The sequence below is a fragment of the Malus domestica genome, chromosome 17, assembly GCF_042453785.1.
Source record: "Malus domestica chromosome 17, GDT2T_hap1".
Lineage (NCBI taxonomy): Eukaryota > Viridiplantae > Streptophyta > Magnoliopsida > Rosales > Rosaceae > Malus > Malus domestica.
The window spans coordinates 12,870,811-12,889,559 of record NC_091677.1 but is presented as its reverse complement, the minus strand read 5'-3'; the positions used below and the strand labels follow the sequence as shown (position 1 = coordinate 12,889,559).

Below are 18,749 nucleotides of genomic sequence, written 5' to 3'. Positions count from 1 at the left end.
AAAATAAATTATTGAATCGTTAATGTCCAAAAGTGATATTCAAGTCAATAATTTTGGATTCATTATCAAATTAATGGACTACAAGTCACTTTTAATTAATTTAATAAATCGGGCTATACGGGGTCAATTGTAAAAGCTAAATAATATTATTGGATCGAAAATATAGCCCCAAAAATATTTAGGCTTGGGTTGGGTGCCTTAAGTAAAAGGCAAGGCCCAAAAGGGCCTCAGGAGTGGGCTGCAAGCCACCATGGGGCGGGAGAAACCCCAGCAGCAGTTGGGTTTCAATTTTGGCCTAGGAGAGGGCACGGCTCAAGGTCCAGCGAAAGTTGGCCTGTGGGTTTGGGGCGGGAAGCCCAGCTGCATAGGCTGGCTGTAAGTGATGCGTGGAGTGGGCCGCAGGTGGCGTGGAGGACACGGGTCGTGACGCGGGCCAAGTGTAGGTTGTGGGTCTGGGCAACACAAAACCCAACAACCATAAAGGTTGTTGCGTGCAGGGGAAAACCCAGCCAATCTGGGCTGGTTGAATGGTGCGGGCCATGGTGCAAACGGGTGAAGGGCTTCAGGCCCATCAGATTGACCCCAGGTCGAGGCCTGGTTTTTGCGTGTACAGTGATGGTGCAGTGGGTGTGCCACACCATGTCTAATTTCCCTTTTTTTCAAAATCCCTTAGGGTTGAGGAAACCCTAAATATGCTTCTAATTTAATTTTATACATTGACTTACATATTCCACATAACAATTTAATTGTGCGATGCATGAAACAAATATATGAACATATACAATATATATATATATATATATATATATATATATATATATATATATATTGTAAGGAAAATATAAACATAGAGGGGTTCATGCATCATAGGGAATGTTTTCATGCTTCGCGGACGTTTCAAATATCTTCTTTTATTTTAAGCGTACCTGATTAGAAAAAAACAAACATAAGCCTTTGAATTTGGTGGAAGATAGCCTCCTCCTACGATGCGTCAATTCCTCAGCTTCGAGGAAGAGCGTGCTAATAACTTGTTGCAAGCCTATTTGATTGAACGATCTAAGGTTTAGAGAGAGAGAAAGAGGGCCATCAACATTGTGGGAGAAGAGAGAGTGATTTAATTGTGAGGTGTGTTTGATTCACCCCATTGTGCCTTTATTTATAGTAGTAGGATAGGTAAAAACTTTTCCCTTTAGGATTATAACATTTAATAGGTAATCTACTTCTAATAGAAATATAAGATACATTCCCATATTTACTAGGATTTACACAATCACATTCCTATTCTAAATATGACTGCAACAAGAACTATATATTTTGTTTAACTTTTAAACAATTTGAATTGGTAAAGTTTATACATAAGACAGAAACACAAAAATCAAACTACAAAATTTAAGCATTATAAATATCACAAAATTTAAGCATCAAATATCATAAACTTTAGGGTTTAAATAATAATATAAAAAAATCCAATAACATAAAATTGACCGAAAAGGAAAATGAAAACAAAAAGAACTCTAGAAATTTTAGCAAACCAAGAAAATAAAAAGAAAGAGAAATGCTAAGGAGATTCTTTTAAATTGAGACTTTCTCTTGACTCTGTGCTACCTCATAGTTTAACGTTTATATAGGTGCCAACATTACAACATTGTGCAAAAAATATGAAGTGATAGAAAGTCCATAAAGAGCCACGTTTGAGAGTCTCCTTAGCATTTCTCAAGAAGAAATTGTGGCTATATTTTACATGTTGGCGCACTCGGTGGAATTTTCAGCAAGGAAGGAAATTGAAGGTATGTTCGAGTGGTGGTACTAAATTCGATGGCATGTTCATGTTGCCCATATGCGGATGCTGGTTGTGCGCACATATATGGTGTTGGAAAATTTAATGATAATATTATATTAAATTTATTAATTGAATGGAAATTAGAAGTGGAGTCCTTTGGTAGAAAAATGTGTCTACTCAAATGAAGAGTTGCAACTTTTGACTCTTTATGAATAGTCACATGCTTTTCAAAGAGGTATCTCATATTCTATAAATAGGGAAGCCCCCTATAATCACAAAATAACTTTCCATTATTTTACATAATCATATATAGAGTGTACTAAATATTAGAGTCTCATTGTGTCCATACGAGAGGGAGGGTTTTCAACACAATCGTGGTTTATGGAACCTTTTAATTTGGAGTGCTACCTTTACAAGGACGTGGTCGTTGTATTTTGGAAGACATGCGCCGATCAACTATGTGTCATAGCCCGTCCCGGGATTTTATTTATCGAGGATGTGAAATGACGGGAATGCCCTTAGCGGTTACTAAGGTATGTGTGTGTCACATATTATTGGACTAAATACATACATTCCTAAACTTTTGGAAAAATAATTTAAGTTGGATTAAAGTTGGTATGTATGTTTTGTGTGGTTAGGGATTTTAAGAATTGGATTGTGACTTGTTTTTAGGTGGACCACACACACACACACACGGGACAACCCTCTCATTTCCCGTGCTCTCTCTCTCTCTCCTCTCCGTTTCAGTCTCTCTCTCTCCCTCTCGAAATTGTACGAACAAAGCACCAAACCCTAGAACCTGCACGGATCAACGCCAAAAATGTAAGATTCTTCATCCTTTCAACCTCTTAAGTCGTTTGGTACTAGTTTTAGAATGGAAAACCTTAGAAATCACGTTGAAAACCCGAGGTCCAATTTGAGTATTGTTCATGCATTCGTGATGTGTTGATTTTCAGGGAATTCTAAGCTTATAGTGAGCTTAGTGAGGTCCTAAGGAAGCTCGGAGTGCTTAGTTTGAAGGTTTTGGACGTCGAGATCGTTGAGTTCGAAGTTGGCCGATTTTCTTGGAATTTCTCCAGTGAGATTTCGTAGTTTTTAGAGCCTTAAAGTAGTGTAACGTGATTCTACATGCTTAGGGCTTCATTTTGATACAAAATACGTGAAAAATGGTTGAGAAATGACGGAGAACAAGGAGATTGAAAAATCTCCAGTTTTTCGGCGACCAGCGAACCAGTTCGGCGACTGGAGGTTAAGGGTGATGCGCGTGGGGCCGCGTGGACCCGTGCCCATCCTGGCGCGTGCGGCCTCAGAAATTTTTTCTAAAAATATGCCGACATTTGTGACGTCGAGTAGGTCACTGTGGTATATTCATATACCCAAATTGAGCACCGTATGAGAAGTTATTACGAATTGTCGGTTATGTGCTTTAAATAACGTTGTTTTAGTTGTTTCGCATATAGGTGATACCTATCCCGAGGACGAGCGCATCCAGGTACATCACGGGGGTTACGACCCTTCGACTTATCAGTGAGTGGACAGTTATTTTTTATATTTACCTATATACTATTGATTTTCCCAGAAATTGAATTTATATGAAAGTATGTTTTAAAATGCCATGCATGCATATTGTGAATTATATGAATTGATAATTGATGCATATATATATGTGAATTGGTACTGTGGACGAGCATGTGAGTATCAGGTAAGTTTTATGTTATTCATGTGAATCATTGATGATGTGAATTGTGTTGAGAGCTCATAACCTGCACCCCTGGTGTTAGTGCTTATAGTATTCACCGCACTGCACGCTCACATTGGATCCAAGTAGGTGCATGTCGTACAGATCATGAGAGGGTTCCGACATGCTAGTCGTATAGATCACTAGAGGTGGTTCTGACTGGTAGGTGACCTTAGATTATGCGCGCAGATGATTGATGAGAGAAGCACTAGAGCGTATTATTTCACCATTCTTGTCATACAGACTACTTCAGGTAGTTCTGACTTATGTGCAGAGTAGCGCCGTACAGGTCACCGTGGTGACTCCGGCTGGGTTGGATATTGAGCTATAGAATTAGCCGTGCAGGACCAACTGCAGGGTCTCCGGTTGATTCATTATGTCACCTGTTATATTGATACATCCATATTCTGTCATTGACATTTATAGCATGGCATACTAGCTGGATTTTGATAAAGATTGGTGTTTTGAGAGATTTGAACAAATATTGTGCTATTATGTTATTTTCTGGGAAAGTATACATGTTTTACAGTGAGGGGTTAGAAATGTTTTAAATGAAATGTTTTTGAAAACTTTGGTTTTACTGACCCACTCAATTTTGTTTTGCGCCCCTCCAGGTTCTAGTTGGTAGTTGGTGGCTCACGAGGTTTTCTTCGGCGTTCTGACAGACTTCCTGCATGTAGGACTCACCTGCGGGTGTTGTAATTTAATTATAGTCCTACTTGACTGCACCTAGTATTTATGCTCTGAAATTGTGTACTGCACACTTAAACTCACTCTAGCATGCTAGTTGGATATTATTGCTAGTATTTGGTTTTCGTTTATTCGTATTTCTCTTATCTTTTGCTTCCGCGTCGCACTTTTGGTTACGTCACGCTCACGTGACGGCCATCACGCCTTGATTCTAGGATCGGGGTGTGTCACTATGAGCACCGTAGCGGGGCGTAAACTTGTCTTAAGGACAAAGTGTTCAGCACTTGCCTTGACCGTATTTTCTAGGTTTTTCTAATCCATTATGTCATTTTCATTTAATATTGGTTACTCATGTGCATACATTAATTTTGATATATAATTGCATGAATTACATTAATTTTGATATATAATTGCATGAATTATTTCTTAAATTTTTATGTGATTTAATATAGCAATTAGACTCCAATTTTTCCAACAATCTTAAGACAAGTTTCTTGGTTTGATTGCTGTTTTTGTTTTGAGAATAATATGCTTCCGTGACAAATTAAAAGTTGATCATAATGGCATGATCTTTCTTTCAGATTTATTCTATCATGTTTTTGTACTATAGATTATTTTTTGTGGTAGAATAGTCTGGTATGTAGTCTTGGTTTCTTGCAAAACTGTTTGTTTGTATTCTTGTCTAGTTGGTTACTTCTTTGCCATGCATCAAGTTTCAGTTTGTAAAGTAAGGTTGCCCATCGATGTGAAAGGTCTTAGGTTCGAATCTCGTGGATGACGAATTCGATACCAAATTAGGTTGCCCATCGTGTGGCATAGCCAAACTTCTCCTCACCTTAGTGTAAAAATATCAATGTATTAAAAAAAAATTGACATCTTGATTTTAAAGTCTATTAAAATCCTATGAAGTCATAGTTTGACTAAATTTAAAGTATAAACTTAAAACTAGTAAATTATTGAGGAGACTATGTTTAGTTCTTTTGATTGGAGATGATATATAAGTATGACCAGATATTGTTTATTAAAAAAAAAATATTTTGCAAGGCTATAATTCTAGACGGGGCTATATTAGCCATTTTCGTTGAAGATGACCTTAAGTTTCTAGTTTCGTATCCGGTCATTTTTTCACTTGGTACATGTTATAAGCCAGTTCCATCTCTAAATTTTCTGTAAAACAAAGGAATCTCCACTAAAAATTCTGTAACTTAGATCTCAAAACAACTCTAGAGGAGTCGATAAAATAAATGAATTTTCACATATTCTTTTCTTTTTTCTCCAACGGATAAATTCTAATTCAAATTAGGGTTCGAGACTACTGGAAATGCCCTTACCATTTCACCTTTAAGAAAGTTTGCCCCATATCTTAATTATCAAACATCAATAAAACACCGTCCCCAACTCATCCCCACCGTAGTCAGCGAACAAGCAAGCATCACCAAATCATTCGATAATGTTTTAGCCTCCTCAATTAGTTTAGACTGAAAGGAAAATTTTAATCCCACATGTGAGGCTCATTGTTTTTCTTTTAACGGGAAACTAATGGAAGTTTAGGTGTGGACTATTATGACTAACGGGACTCACCATGTCATTAATTGACAGCTTTTTAACCACAAAGTCATATTGAAAGTGCGATGTCACGGCATGGACCATGAAAAAAATTGGGCATATGTTAATTGCTAGCAAGTGCTGCACAGCCTGCACTCCAGCTCCTTGACTTCCATGGTTAATGATCCATTCTCCTTCCGACTTTCTCAAGGATAATTGGTTCTTCCCTGTCTGTGAGGAACAAATTGTACAAACCAAATCCCACTGCAAATCCCATAGCTTCTCTTTTCAAAAACATTGGAAGAAATTTGGCTCATTTGTTTTATTAAACGCATGGTGCCAACTGATAGGATACCTACGAGTATGAAAATGCAACAAAAAAAAAAATTCACAGGAACGAAGGTGAAATTCCAAATAAAGTACATGAACCATAATGCAATTTAGTTTTTTTATTTACAGCCCAAGCCACATAAGTGAGTAAAAACATGGACTTCTCGCTTACAAATAAAAAATAATATTATTAAACTAAATTTGAGTTCTTGCATTGGAGAATTCCGGCATACATCGATCCTTGCATTAAAGTTACAAAATCCGCCCCCTCTCCAAACACAAACCCAAACCTTGCAAATTTTAGCCACCGGTCCTTTGCTTTGGCTTGGGGTCGGCGATAGCCTCTCCCGCCTCCTTCTAGCGTTCCCCTCCTCCTAGCCTCTCCACTCCCCACTTCCTACCCCTCTCCACTCGTAGGTGGTGATGGGTTAATAGATGGACTCAAGCCTACCGGATTTTGTTTTATCGGATTTGTGTAGCATTAGTGTAGGTTTGTTTGTACTGCTTCTAGTGGGTAATGTCTCACCTTATGAGTGATGTGGCCAGTTTGTGAGCAATGGTTTGATGTGACCTCGATTGTCAGACTTGGTTTTTCATTGTGGCCTCTCTTTGCCAAGTTATGGTTTTGATGTAGTCTTGCTTGTTTGGCGGTGACATTACATGGGTTGCGGTATAGATCAATTATGTATGCCGTCTTTTTGCCAGATTTATACTGACAGTGCTAGTGCGTGTGGTTGTGGTTGCTAATTAGGGGGTTATTATTAACTCCAGTGTGTGTGAATTACCTCCAGATCAATTAATTTGGTCACGAGAGATTATACCCATGTTGCAACTCTTGTAATTATTGTGGACTTTTTGTAATTGTGATTCAATAATGAAATTTTACTATCGTCTCTTGTCAAAAGAAAAAAGAGTTGCAAAATTACCAGAAAATATTTTGTATGATAAATTTGTAAGTGCTAATTTTGTAACAATCTTAGATATTCATATTTGCCCTTACGGGCCATCATGGACTGAGCCCAAAATTTCCGGCCCAAATCCCCTTTGATAACCCATTGAAACCGACCTAGCGGTGGTCTTCCACTTAGAAAACCACACCAAATTCTGAGAGAAAAAACTCACTTCTTCTAATCTAGTATTCTCAGAGAAGAAATGGGGATTGTGGAAATGCTTATTGAATTACAATGAACATATTCTCAACCGCTGTTTCTGCACTTTGCCAACTTTTTTTCTTCTGATTTAAGAAAGAAAGCTTCATCTGAAGATTTTTTCCCCAATATTTTGTTTTCAGTAATAATGTGGAAGCAAGGAAACAAGTCAAAGGCATGGAATGGGCCTCAAACACGTTGGGTTGCATTTCTGGCAGTGTGTTTTACACTATTTCTTCTGGTTTTCGTATTGTCGGTTGGCAACACTGATCAAAAGACCAGTTCATTGCTTGGACTTCCAGAGGAAAAGTGGAATAGCTTTGACTCAGTGGTGAAATTTTCTCCAACCTTAGAGTTTCCAAATGGAACGGAAGTAATATGGCAAATACCAGATTCGCCTAAAGCACTTCTTTTTCTGGCTCATGGTTGCTGAGGTAGAGCTCTATATTTTTGGGATAAATCTTCTCACTGCCCTGACTGCATTGGTTTGCCAGAGGAACGGCTAATTGCTCTTCATGCTCTTGCCCGAAAGTTTGCTGTCCTTACTATATCAAGTGCAGGGACATGCGGGGCTATGGGGAAGGAGATAATTGTTGTCAAGGATATCATCAGATGGTGGGTTGAGAAAAACAAGCTTGAAAAGCTTCCTCTTGTTGCTAAGGGGGCCTCTTCTGGGAGATACTTTGTTTCTGTGCTTGCCACTGTGTTGAAGTTCAATAGTATTGCAATCATGATTGCTGAAGGGTTGTTTGATCAAATGAAAATCGAGAGCTACCCCCCTACACTTTTCATGCACATGCCCAAAGATATAGTTAGGCAGAAAAAGATAGACAAGCACATGAAAATTTTGAAAAAGAAAGGTGTTGATGTTGCAGAGATTGAATGCATGGAGTTCCCCTTGTCGCCACATTTGTTAGCTGATAGAATCCCAGGTCTTGATCAGTCTGTTTCTGCTAAGTTGTTTGAACTCTTCCGGAAAAAGGGTTTTATCGATGAGAACGGATATATGAAGAATGATGGTCGTAAAACACGTTGGAAAGAAGCTGTCAGAGAGAGTAAAATTGTTTCTCTAGACGACCATCTGACCCATTATATCCAGGAGGAGTTAAATCTTGCATTTGCGTATCATGAAATGGCTAGCTTGCACGCTGACAGGATGTTTAAATGGTTTGAATCTCATATGAAGTAACTGCTTGTCAAATTCTCCCTTGATTTGCCTGATTCGGTGGATCTGGCCCCGGCTTTGTAGTAATTTAGAGGGTACGTACGGCGTAGCACCAGCTTTGTTTTCAGTACTTTGTCTTGGAAGGGATTAGGAAAACACATCCTCAATCGTTCTTTTGGATAAATCTGAACAAACGATAACCAGTAGGAAAATAAGAGCGTAAAAACTCGATAGCTATTCTGTATTACTGTATCCTGGTTGATCTTGAGTGTCATATTTGATTGACTAACCATGTAATCACAAGCACGAGATAGAGATGCACCACCTATGTCTAGTTGTTCAGGGAGAATTAGAGCCCGTTTGGGACTACTTTTGTCGGAAGCACTTTTGCTCATGCTTTTGCTAGACGTGCTTTGTAAAAAACACGTCGAAATTTATACATCCAATTGCAGGAGAATTATTATGTGCATGTTGGAATTAATGCTGCTTGTACTGAGGGAACATGTATAGCGATCGAATGGGTTGCACAAACATATGCATCTTGGGACAGGCATCCGTGGGTTGCACAAGAAATTATCAGAAGCGCAACTCTTAAAGTAAATAGAAGATGGCATTTAGTTGCCTTGTCCCCTAATCCCTACAACATTTTTAGACACTAACTTACATGCACTTTCTAGGTTGGACAATGGATGGTCACTCAACTGCTGTCATAAAATCATAGCTACAAGCATCACATCGCAGATTCATCTCCACCCTCCCCTCCTCCACCCCTTCCGCAATCTCCACGGGAGAACCCTCCGTGGACGGTTCTGTGGACTCTTCATATCTCTCTCATCAAATAAACCTTATTAGATTTAATGTTATTTTGGAGGTTGGAGGGGTGAGTTAAGAGTCAACTGGTTTTCATGGGGCAGAAACTAAAAATAGGCTTTAGCCAAAATGATCCTTGAAATTGGCATAACTCCTCATTTTGGTATTTGAGATTTGCAATCGAAAGAAGTAGTCCATGAGTTTATTCACTATAAATCATTTTGGTCATTTCGTGAAAAAATTCAGGTACATAAGCACCAAAATGACAAAAATACACAATTTAATAAATAAAGGGCCAAAATGAATTGAAAAAATTTGAAGGTATATTTGTCATCGTTTTATTTAACAAATATTTTTCACGGAATGATCAAAATGATTGACGGAGTATTGATTTTAACAAATATTTTGACCTTAAGGACAACTTCTATCAGTTTTAAATCTTATAGACCAAAGTGAAAAATTATGTTAATTTAAGAACCATTTTGAATAAAAAAAAACTTTAAAAATATGCGGATAATAATGGCGCCATTCTTTTTTCCCCCTTTGACATATTTCGTATATTTCCTTTTTGTTAGTTGGGTGGGTATCCATTTATTATTGTATTTAATCCTTCATTGTACTATTAAGTACATTTAATATATGAGTCCAGATCCTCTTTGTGATAATCCTTGAGCTTCGTGAATCATGTCAGTTTATCGTACATCATATGATCAGAAATTATTTTAAATATTTTTATTTAAAAATAAACATAAACAGTACTTGACAAAAACTGATCACAAGATATACGATGAACGGACATGATTCACGAATCCTCAAAATCCCCGTCAAAGAATCCGGAGAGGATTTAATTGATTAAGCTTGTTTCTCTATTTGACCTTGGCTGGGACTTGCATCTAACTCAAATTTCAATTATATGATCTTTGTCGCTCATTTAGCTCTCACAAAGTTTTGTTTTGTTTGTATTATGTGCCTTTTTACTTAATTATGTACCATGTATTTGCTTTAGCAACGGCTACACATTTGACCAAGACTAGCTTTTGTAATGTTATGTTTTGTGATTTAATGAATTGTGGTCTGGTTCAAAGAGAATGACTTATATGACATGGGTACACCGTCACGGTGACGTTCTGTGCTAGTAAAATAAAGACATGTAAGCTTTTACCACATGTCCTTATTTCATTAGCATGGGATATTATATAGGGATGTACTCATGTTATGTAAGTTGTTCTCCTGGTTCAAATGTTTTTGGTTAATTTAGCTGGATGTGTCCTCCTTTTAAACATTATATTATGTTGAGAAAAGTTTGAACATGTCATTTAAGAGGGCATTCTGCAGATACAGGGGACCAAGGAAAGCTATATATATCTCATCAATCTTTGTGGAAAATGACTTATATATAGAATGGGTTCACCGTCGCCATGGTGTCTGATTTCAATGAAACAATGACATGTGTAAGTTTTTCAAACACAAGTCATTGTTTTAGTGGATTGTGACACTAAGTGACGGTGAACCTATTCCATGTAAGTTGCTCTCATCTTTATGGCTTGACACTCCCATTCAACTGCTTCACTCCCTAGTTTTTAGTTATCCCTTCTTAAACTTCTTCAATCAAAAGTGGACTTAATGATGTAGACTTTTGTTTGACATAGCCGTATTGTAAATTAATATTCTAATCTATGGGGAGGGGGTATTTGAACTCTGGTGACCTGAATAATTGGCCTTACTCACGTATGCAACATGGTGATCCATTTAGAAAGGGAGGGAAACTAGGATTTGTATATGATTAAAACTTTTGTTATGTTTCTTCTTCCCGTTAACAGTCCTAGCATTTTTATTTCCGTTATGTTCTTGTGCTTGTGTTTTGCATTTTCTACAGATATCCGTTCGAGTATGATTAGCACGCGAGTAAGATGTCATTAGGAGAAGGAGATTGATTACAACTTGGAGATTTCATGCTTTCACTTAACAAGAAATGGTCCGTACTGATAATTTAAGACGGCTGTCCTCACATATTTTCTTTTCTGCAACACGAAAGACGCGTTCAGCAGTATGAGGCTATGAGCTGCAGAGGTAGCACTATAGTTTTATTAACATGTTATTTTTACGTGAATTTCATCTACTTTTTTTCATAAATTAACATTGACATATCATTTTCACATTAATTGAGTATCTAAAATTTGGGATTCGTTTTAGCGCTTGTAGTACTGTTGCTTCTATTTATGCTGCATGAGATATGAACTCAACAAAATCTTGAATTATATTAAATTAAAAACTAATTAAGATGATCAAAGCTAAGTATTAAATAAATGTAAACCAAAGTTTGCATATCTTAACATGCTGTAGCTGCAAATTTGATTAGAAACTAAGACCGTAACGTTCTAGAATAATAACAAACAAACACTCTGAAGTCTCTCTTAAGTAGTCTTAGATATAAGTAATTAAACAACCCATAAAGATTAACTTTGAACTTAAATTAAATGAAAGCAAATGATGATTGTGATTGAGATCAGGCTCTGGGCTTGAGTTTTCCTTCGTTGGCAAGCTTGAAAACGCGGGCTTGAGTTGCTGCAGCCTTGTTTGATCCCAGTGCACTGACGAAGCTGTCCCTGACTTGGTTGGTGGTGAAGTGGAACCTGTTATCCACCATGGCATTCAACAAGGCAGCAGTTCCTTGTCTGTAGAGCTCTCCTAGCCCGTCGGTGCGGGTGTTGGAAAGTGCCTGCGGGAGGCTCATGGTGCCGGATCCGATCCCTGGAAGACTAGACACGCCAAAAGAATTGCCCAAAGTTCCCCACCAGCCCAACAGACCCCATATTAGTGTGGGGTGGCTCCCCCAGTAGCTGCAAAACGAGGCAATTTATGAATTAGGGATGAAATTTAAGTTATGAATATGTACCATTTTTGTACGTGCTCATTTTACCATCTACAACATCTGGTACATAGTTGATATGTGGTCAAATATCAACCAAATAATAGTAATGTGCCAAATACTGTAGATTGATACTAGTTACCAGCTAATCACTGCGTATTATTTAAACCAGTTACTTACTTGCATGTGAAGGGTGGAAGGGAGTTGGGGCCAGGAAGAAAAGGAGGAGAAGGGATGGTTGGGGTGTTTGGGTCAATTGGTGGGGTTCCAATGTCTGGGATCGGGGGGCTTAGAATGACTGGGGTGGGAGGGGTACCAATTTCTGGTGTGGTTGGGGGGCTGCCACCATAAGTTGGTGGCGGAGAGTAGTAGTAGCCACCACCGCTTGGAGTTGATGGAGTGGATGGAGTGCTAGGGTCATGTGATGGAGTTGGGTTGTGGTGTGCTGGTGGGGTGCCACAGTTGGAAGGTGGTGATGGTGTAGGGTTGTAGCTTCCACCACCTCCATGAGACGGGGGGCTTTGAGAGCCGCCACCGTGTGATGGTGGGCTGGAAGGAGTTCCGTGTGAACCTGAATTAGTAGGAGAGGTCATGAGAACACATATTAGTGAATGCTTGACATAATATTATTTGAGAGAGAGAGAGAGAGAGAGAGAGAGAGAGAGAGAGAGAGAGAGAGAGAGAGAGAGAGAGACCTCCAGGGGGGCTGCCGGAGTCGGGGTCTGGTGGAGAGTAGTAGTTCTTCTGGTCTTGGACAGTGGAGGACATGACAGAGATGACCAAATTCTGGGAAAGTAACCCAGCAACCAAAGACCATAGAATCAAAGAGGCAGCATTGCTTCTCAATCTCCCCATTTTTGTCTGCTTGCTTTGGAGAGTAAGGAATTAGCGAGAAGAAGGGAAGAAGGGTGGTGGAGTAAGTGTAGGGAGGAGGAAGAGGGTGAATATATAAGGGAGAAGTTAATATTAGCAGGTGAATGAGTGTTGTAGTTAGTTGCTGTGTTGAAGGTGCATTTACTCCTCCTACTTACTCCCTTGTGTTTCATACAGTAATGGTATCAACTTCTCAAGTTGCTAGCTTTTGAGACACATACCATAATCTCTCTCTCTCTCTCTCTCTCTGATATGGGTGTTGACATAATATTGGTTGTGATCTGGACGGATTGTATAACTGGGATTAGAGAGCTCATTGCTTTTTTCTTTCTTGATGAAGTCTTTACTTCCACAATTGAAGTTTACAGAGCATGATATTACATAAAATTATAAATTTAACCAAGAAAAAACTTATATCCCCTCCCCTAGCATTGTGGGTAGTACAATATTTGGAAACCAATGCATGATCGGCCTTCAGCTGGGGGACTTCTGTAACGTAAGTACACTATCACTGCAACGTCTCGTGTAAATGATATAATGATATAAGTAGGTTTCTCTTCATTTATATGATTGTCAGAAGACACCACGGTACATCGGTACCCATGCCACATGAACGTTCTCCTTCAACTAGCTTGTTTTTTTTTTTTTTTTTTAATTTTAATGAAATTCTTATCCAATATAAAAAATTGGGAGCGAGGTTTGAACTTGAGTGTAGCAAAGAAGCACATTGCTCTAACCAGCTTAGCTAAGTCTAAATATGCTGAAGTGTGTCTTGCTCATGGTCTAAAATATCGGTAGTCCAAAAACACGGAAATTTTGATGGAAATATCGGGATATTATCGATATCGATAAAAATTGAATAAAAACCACGGAAATTGTAAGAAAAACTTGGAAACTTTTATTGAAACTTTGCAGGATGTTTATTTAGTCAATTATCTATTAGTTTATCACAAAAAATTGGAAGGAAATGCATTGCATGATGGATTTAACTGATTTAAGTGGATTATATAGCAAGCTGGCAAACATTGTGAGTGTATAAAATATGTAGTAATTAATGAAAGAAGTTTAAACACACCATAATCATTTATATATAATGAATTAGTACAATATTTTACACTTTATACATTGCATGGTAAGATACATGAGTGACTTAGTACCACATAGAGTTCCTATGAGGTTCAAAATTTTCACTATCTTCATCCTCTCTATATGTAGAGTAAGTGTATTGTGAAGAGTAGTCAGCAACCATAACAATGGCTTTCAAGAACCAAAACCCAAAAGTCAATAGGAAATTGAATACTTCGGTATTTTTTGGGATTTCGGGATTACCAAACAAATGGGATTTGGAAACCAATCCCATATCGAAAATTTTGGTATTTTTTGGGATGGTTTTGGTTTGGGTTTTTTGGTATGGTTTGGGATTTTCGGGAATTTTTTTTAGCCCTACATGTAAGTGACCAAATAAAAAATAGAAAAATTAAAAACCACATGCCATTGACTAAGTAATTAATTGACACAATTTAAAATATAATACCACAAAAAATTTGGAATATGTGCAAATTTGTTTCTTGCAAAAAGAATTTAAAACAAAACCATATATATAAATATTTTAGCATATTTTCACAAAAACATAAGTGATATGGTGGTCAAGGTGTTGAAGGAATCAAATGGGACGGGTTCGAAGCCCTCTATGCTCAAGATTGAGATTTTTCAGAAATTTTCAAGTATTTTATGGGTTTCATTTCGCGATATTATATATTAACGATAATTAAGGAGATAAGTCACGAAATATCGTCATCTAAAAAAAATAATAATATATTATCGATATTTTGGTCCATGGTCTTGCTTTGCTATTTAAAGATAAAACCCTGAATAGAGCCTGAACCCAATTTGAAATAATCTCAAAACCAAGTCAAGCCTTGACCAACCTGTCAATTTTCCAATATCATTATACTTGTATTAGCTCATCCTGGTCCCAATTCAACCTGAACGGATGATGTGTTAAACATGAGATTATGCATTAAATTAATTACAATATGGTACATAAAATTGTTTCGGAAATAGTGGAGCCCTACCCATAAATTTGTGTAAATTGCGATGGGCCACATGAAAGATTTCCAAAGTACTTTTCACATCCATCTCCTCTCTACCATCTTCATATTTGTGATGGATTGGAAAATTGGAAACCATTCAATCCATATACATGAAGATCTTTGTGATTGTTGTTGGATAAGGAAATTAAAACTGGACTGACTTCTTGTCGGGCATCACATTTTTGAAGATTTGGTCACGGTTTCATGCAAATTCCATACCTTGGTCTGCTTATAAATTTGCAGCTACCTAGCTCAAAATGTTGCAGTGGAAATTGTAGCTAGGAAAATATATATGTTAAGGTATGGTATATAATATTTTCTTCAACAAGTATGGTACATTTGTGTAACAGATGGCAACGACTAAAATTTCTAGAGAGAGAGAGAGAGAGAGAGAGAGAGAGAGATGAAGTGGGTTCTGTATGAAGGTTAATGAGATTTGCAGAGAAGTAGGTGAGATTGCACAAATGTGTGGGGAGGGGAGAGTAAAGAAGACAGCGAAGTAGGGTATTGTATAGGGTTTTGCAATTGAATTTCTTTTCAAATTTCAAATCTGCGATTGACCATAAATTTAAGAGTGAACTATCGATTCACCCCCCAAACTTTCACTTAACTTTCGATTTCCCTCCTGAACTTTTCTATTGGAAAATTAAGGACTCAAACTAATTTTTTTAGCCGATTTGCCCCCTACCTTTAGTTTTTCATATATTCCATCCATATTTCTGTTAAATGAGATCATGTGCACAACATGTGAGAGTAGTTAAGTCATTTCACTCTTAAAAATGATTAAAAAACTGAAAATAAATAAAAAAACTTTTCCAGCTAATTCCTATCCTCAATTTTATTTTATCCTCTCATTCCTATGCATGAGAAATGATATATGGTGTTATTGTCTTCATAAGTAGCTAAGTTAGTCTTTTTGTTGAAGCATGTACTACCATTTTATTTTCTCTAACAAATTAATAATTTGACAAATGCTTATGGTGTTATTGTCTCCAAAGCAGTGCATTAATATAAGAAACATGTTCATAATACTCATAAAAAATGCTCAAGATAATTACATACTTTTCATAATGTCATAATAATCCCAATACAATTTCACAAAATGATCCTTAAGAAGTTGGAAAACATAAGAGATTTTACCATCCATAAGGTATATAACCCATAGAATCTCGATTACAAAATATGGGCATTCCACTTAACCAAACACAAGCAAAATAAGGTTTTAGTTATCAAAACAAGAGCACAAACATTCTGCTCAAAACGCACATGACACATGGAGATCAAATACACTTTCCATGGTCTTCCTCATTTGGTTGGAATCTTGTACCAAAACCTATTTTCATTTCTGATGGCTGAGTAAGGTTGAGGGTGTTATGTTTTCCAACTTCTTAAGGATCATTATGTGGAATTGTATTGGGATTATTATGACATTATGAAAAGTACATAATTATCTTGAGCATTTTTTATGAGTATTATGAGCATGTTTCTTATATTAATGCATTGCTTTAGAGACAATAACACCATGAGCATTTGTCAAATTATTATTTTGTTAGAGAAAATAAAAATGGTAGTACATGCTTCAAGAAAAAGACTAACTTAGCTACTTATGAAGACAATAACACTATATGTCATTTCTCATGCATAGGAATGAGAGGGAAAAATAAAATTGAGGATAGAATTAGCGGGAAAAAATAGAGGGAAAGTTTGTTTTTTATTTATTTTTAGTTTTTTAATCATTTTTAAGAGTGAAATGACTTAACTACCCTCACATGTTGTGCACATGGTCTCACTTAACATAAATATGAATGAAATATATGAAAAACTAACAATAGGGGGCAATCGGCTAAAAAATTTAGTTTGTGTCCTTAATTTTCCAATAGAAAAGTTCAAGGGGAAAATCGAAAGTTAAGTGAAAGTTCAGGGGGTAACTCGACAATTTACTCTAAATTTTAAGCATACAAAAGGAACCGAGCGATTATTTTACTATGCTCTAGTGTATGCTATAGATCATGATTTTTAACCGTTTGGTTGTTGAATTCTTGACCAAGAATATGACGGCCAAAAATTCTGATGTACAAGACCTGGAGCATATAGAAAATCCCAAGAGAGAGTACGACATGAGAGTGATGAGATTTCACTTCAAGTTTTCAACCAAAGTTCAATGGCTGTGTAAGAGAGACAGCATGGCCAATGGGGATCCTGAGTTGTCACACATTTAGAGAAAGCCCTACTTAAATAATGGCTGTGCAACAGCGAACTGTGAAGCTCTAAGTTAAATTTATAGCAGCAGTGCCAGTGATCGATGGCAAGGCCTATGGAGCTTGCTAGCAACTAGCTTAGCTAGAAACTGATGAAAGCTTTCATGTGAACTGAAATAATAAGAGGGTTTCTGGTGGTCGTTGAAAGCATTAATCCCATAAAATTCTCCAGGAAGTTGATGCAGTAACCAGACAAATATATGACCTGAGAAACTCCTTTGAGCTATTTCAACAGCTCTGGTTGGTTTGGTCTCACATTTTGAGAATGCCAATGACATTTTTTCGCCATCAAAGCCCAAGTTTATGATTCTTTTTTCATGTGGGAAATACTACAAAACTTTTCTCTCCTTCTAGGAAAAATATATTCTCATATGGTTGAGGCTTTGCACAAGTTTGGGTTAAGTATGGTTATCTAATTAGAGCAATTTTCACACCCGGTGAGATCAAAATAGATAAATAACTTATGAGAGATATTCTACGTATAATAGGGTCGGACACCCATACTGAATTACAAATGAGTCAAAGAACAATGGGTTTGTCCAATGGTAATCAAGATTAATGATATAACCAAATTCATCAATTCTAAACTCAGAGGCTAATTTGCTATGTTGTAAAAACAATTTTTCTTGACCCAGACCTTTCTTAAATTCCATTAAGATCCCATTTGGTTTTCTTGGGAGAGGAGAGCGTGGGTTTCATTGTCTCTGTAGTATTCAAGTGCTACTTCTGTGCAGTTTCCTGACAGGGGAGAGAGAGAGAGAGAGATCGCAAATATTATAAATACACACAGGTCCCCCATTCGTTTTTGCTACAGAATTATGACTTTACTGCTGCTGTTCTGTGTGCAAAAGTCCAAAAGCCTGAATCTTTCAGAGCAATTCCACCCCTAAAAAAATACGCTAGCATCCAGCCCATTTAATCCATTTAGTGAACGATGATATACCACAATGAATAATAATAGGCCAAATGCATCTTCACCCCTAAAACTAAATAGCCTAGTCAATTTTATTAAATTTTTATTATAAAATAATAATTTGATTTTTAATTTCTGACATGATCCCTTCTTCTTCTTCCCACTTTTCTCAAAATGGTCTCTTTGGACTCCCTTCTTCTTTTTCTTCCCTGATTTTCCAACTGTGCGGTCAAGCACAGTTTCACCACTTTTTCTTCCCTTCTTTTTCTTCTCTTCAAACCGCCAAAACTCGTGTGAGATCAGCCAAGTTCGGCCCGACCCAAATTCAAGGGCAGGGGAAAGATTGAAGCTTTCTAGAGGCGGAAAGAGATAAAGATAGAGAGGGAGAGTTTTGGATATGGAAGCTCGAGTTGGGGTGGTGGTGGAGGGAAAATAGAGAGCTAAGAATTTAGCTCAGGGAGGCATGTTGGTATCGCCTGGCGTCATGTAGGTCGGGCAAGGGCTCAACACATTCTGAGCCGGCCTAGAGACCAGCTT

The 18,749-nt window shown here is 37.4% G+C and overlaps 2 protein-coding genes across 2 annotated transcripts; one reads left to right on the top strand and one right to left on the bottom strand.

Moving 5' to 3' along the window:
• The first annotated feature begins 7,379 nt into the window (after window positions 1–7,379).
• LOC103405301 (uncharacterized) lies at window positions 7,380–8,420 on the top strand. Its single transcript, XM_017324036.3, is given in 1 exon segment — window positions 7,380–8,420. A coding segment is annotated over 1 exon segment (1,041 nt).
• A 3,068-nt stretch (window positions 8,421–11,488) lies between these two features.
• On the bottom strand, window positions 11,489–13,482 carry LOC103405183 (protodermal factor 1). The gene is made up of 3 exons (XM_008344150.3): window positions 12,771–13,482; window positions 12,256–12,646; window positions 11,489–12,046 (listed from the first exon to the last, which is right to left on the bottom strand). Exons 1-3 carry the CDS (start codon window positions 12,928–12,930, stop codon window positions 11,713–11,715), a joined length of 885 nt encoding a protein of 294 aa, XP_008342372.3. The 5' UTR covers window positions 12,931–13,482; the 3' UTR covers window positions 11,489–11,712.
• Window positions 13,483–18,749: the final 5,267 nt, after the last annotated feature.

Excerpts from the sequence above, each read along its gene's own strand:
- LOC103405183 (XM_008344150.3), bottom strand. The coding sequence starts at position 12,930 with ATGGGGAGATTGAGAAGCAATGCTGCCTCTTTGATTCTATGGTCTTTG. Across the intron at positions 12,647-12,770 it reads CTCCGGCAGCCCCCCTGGAG|GTTCACACGGAACTCCTTCC; the intron begins GTCTCTCTCTCT and ends CTACTAATTCAG. Across the intron at positions 12,047-12,255 it reads CTTCCACCCTTCACATGCAA|CTACTGGGGGAGCCACCCCA; the intron begins GTAAGTAACTGG and ends CTCGTTTTGCAG.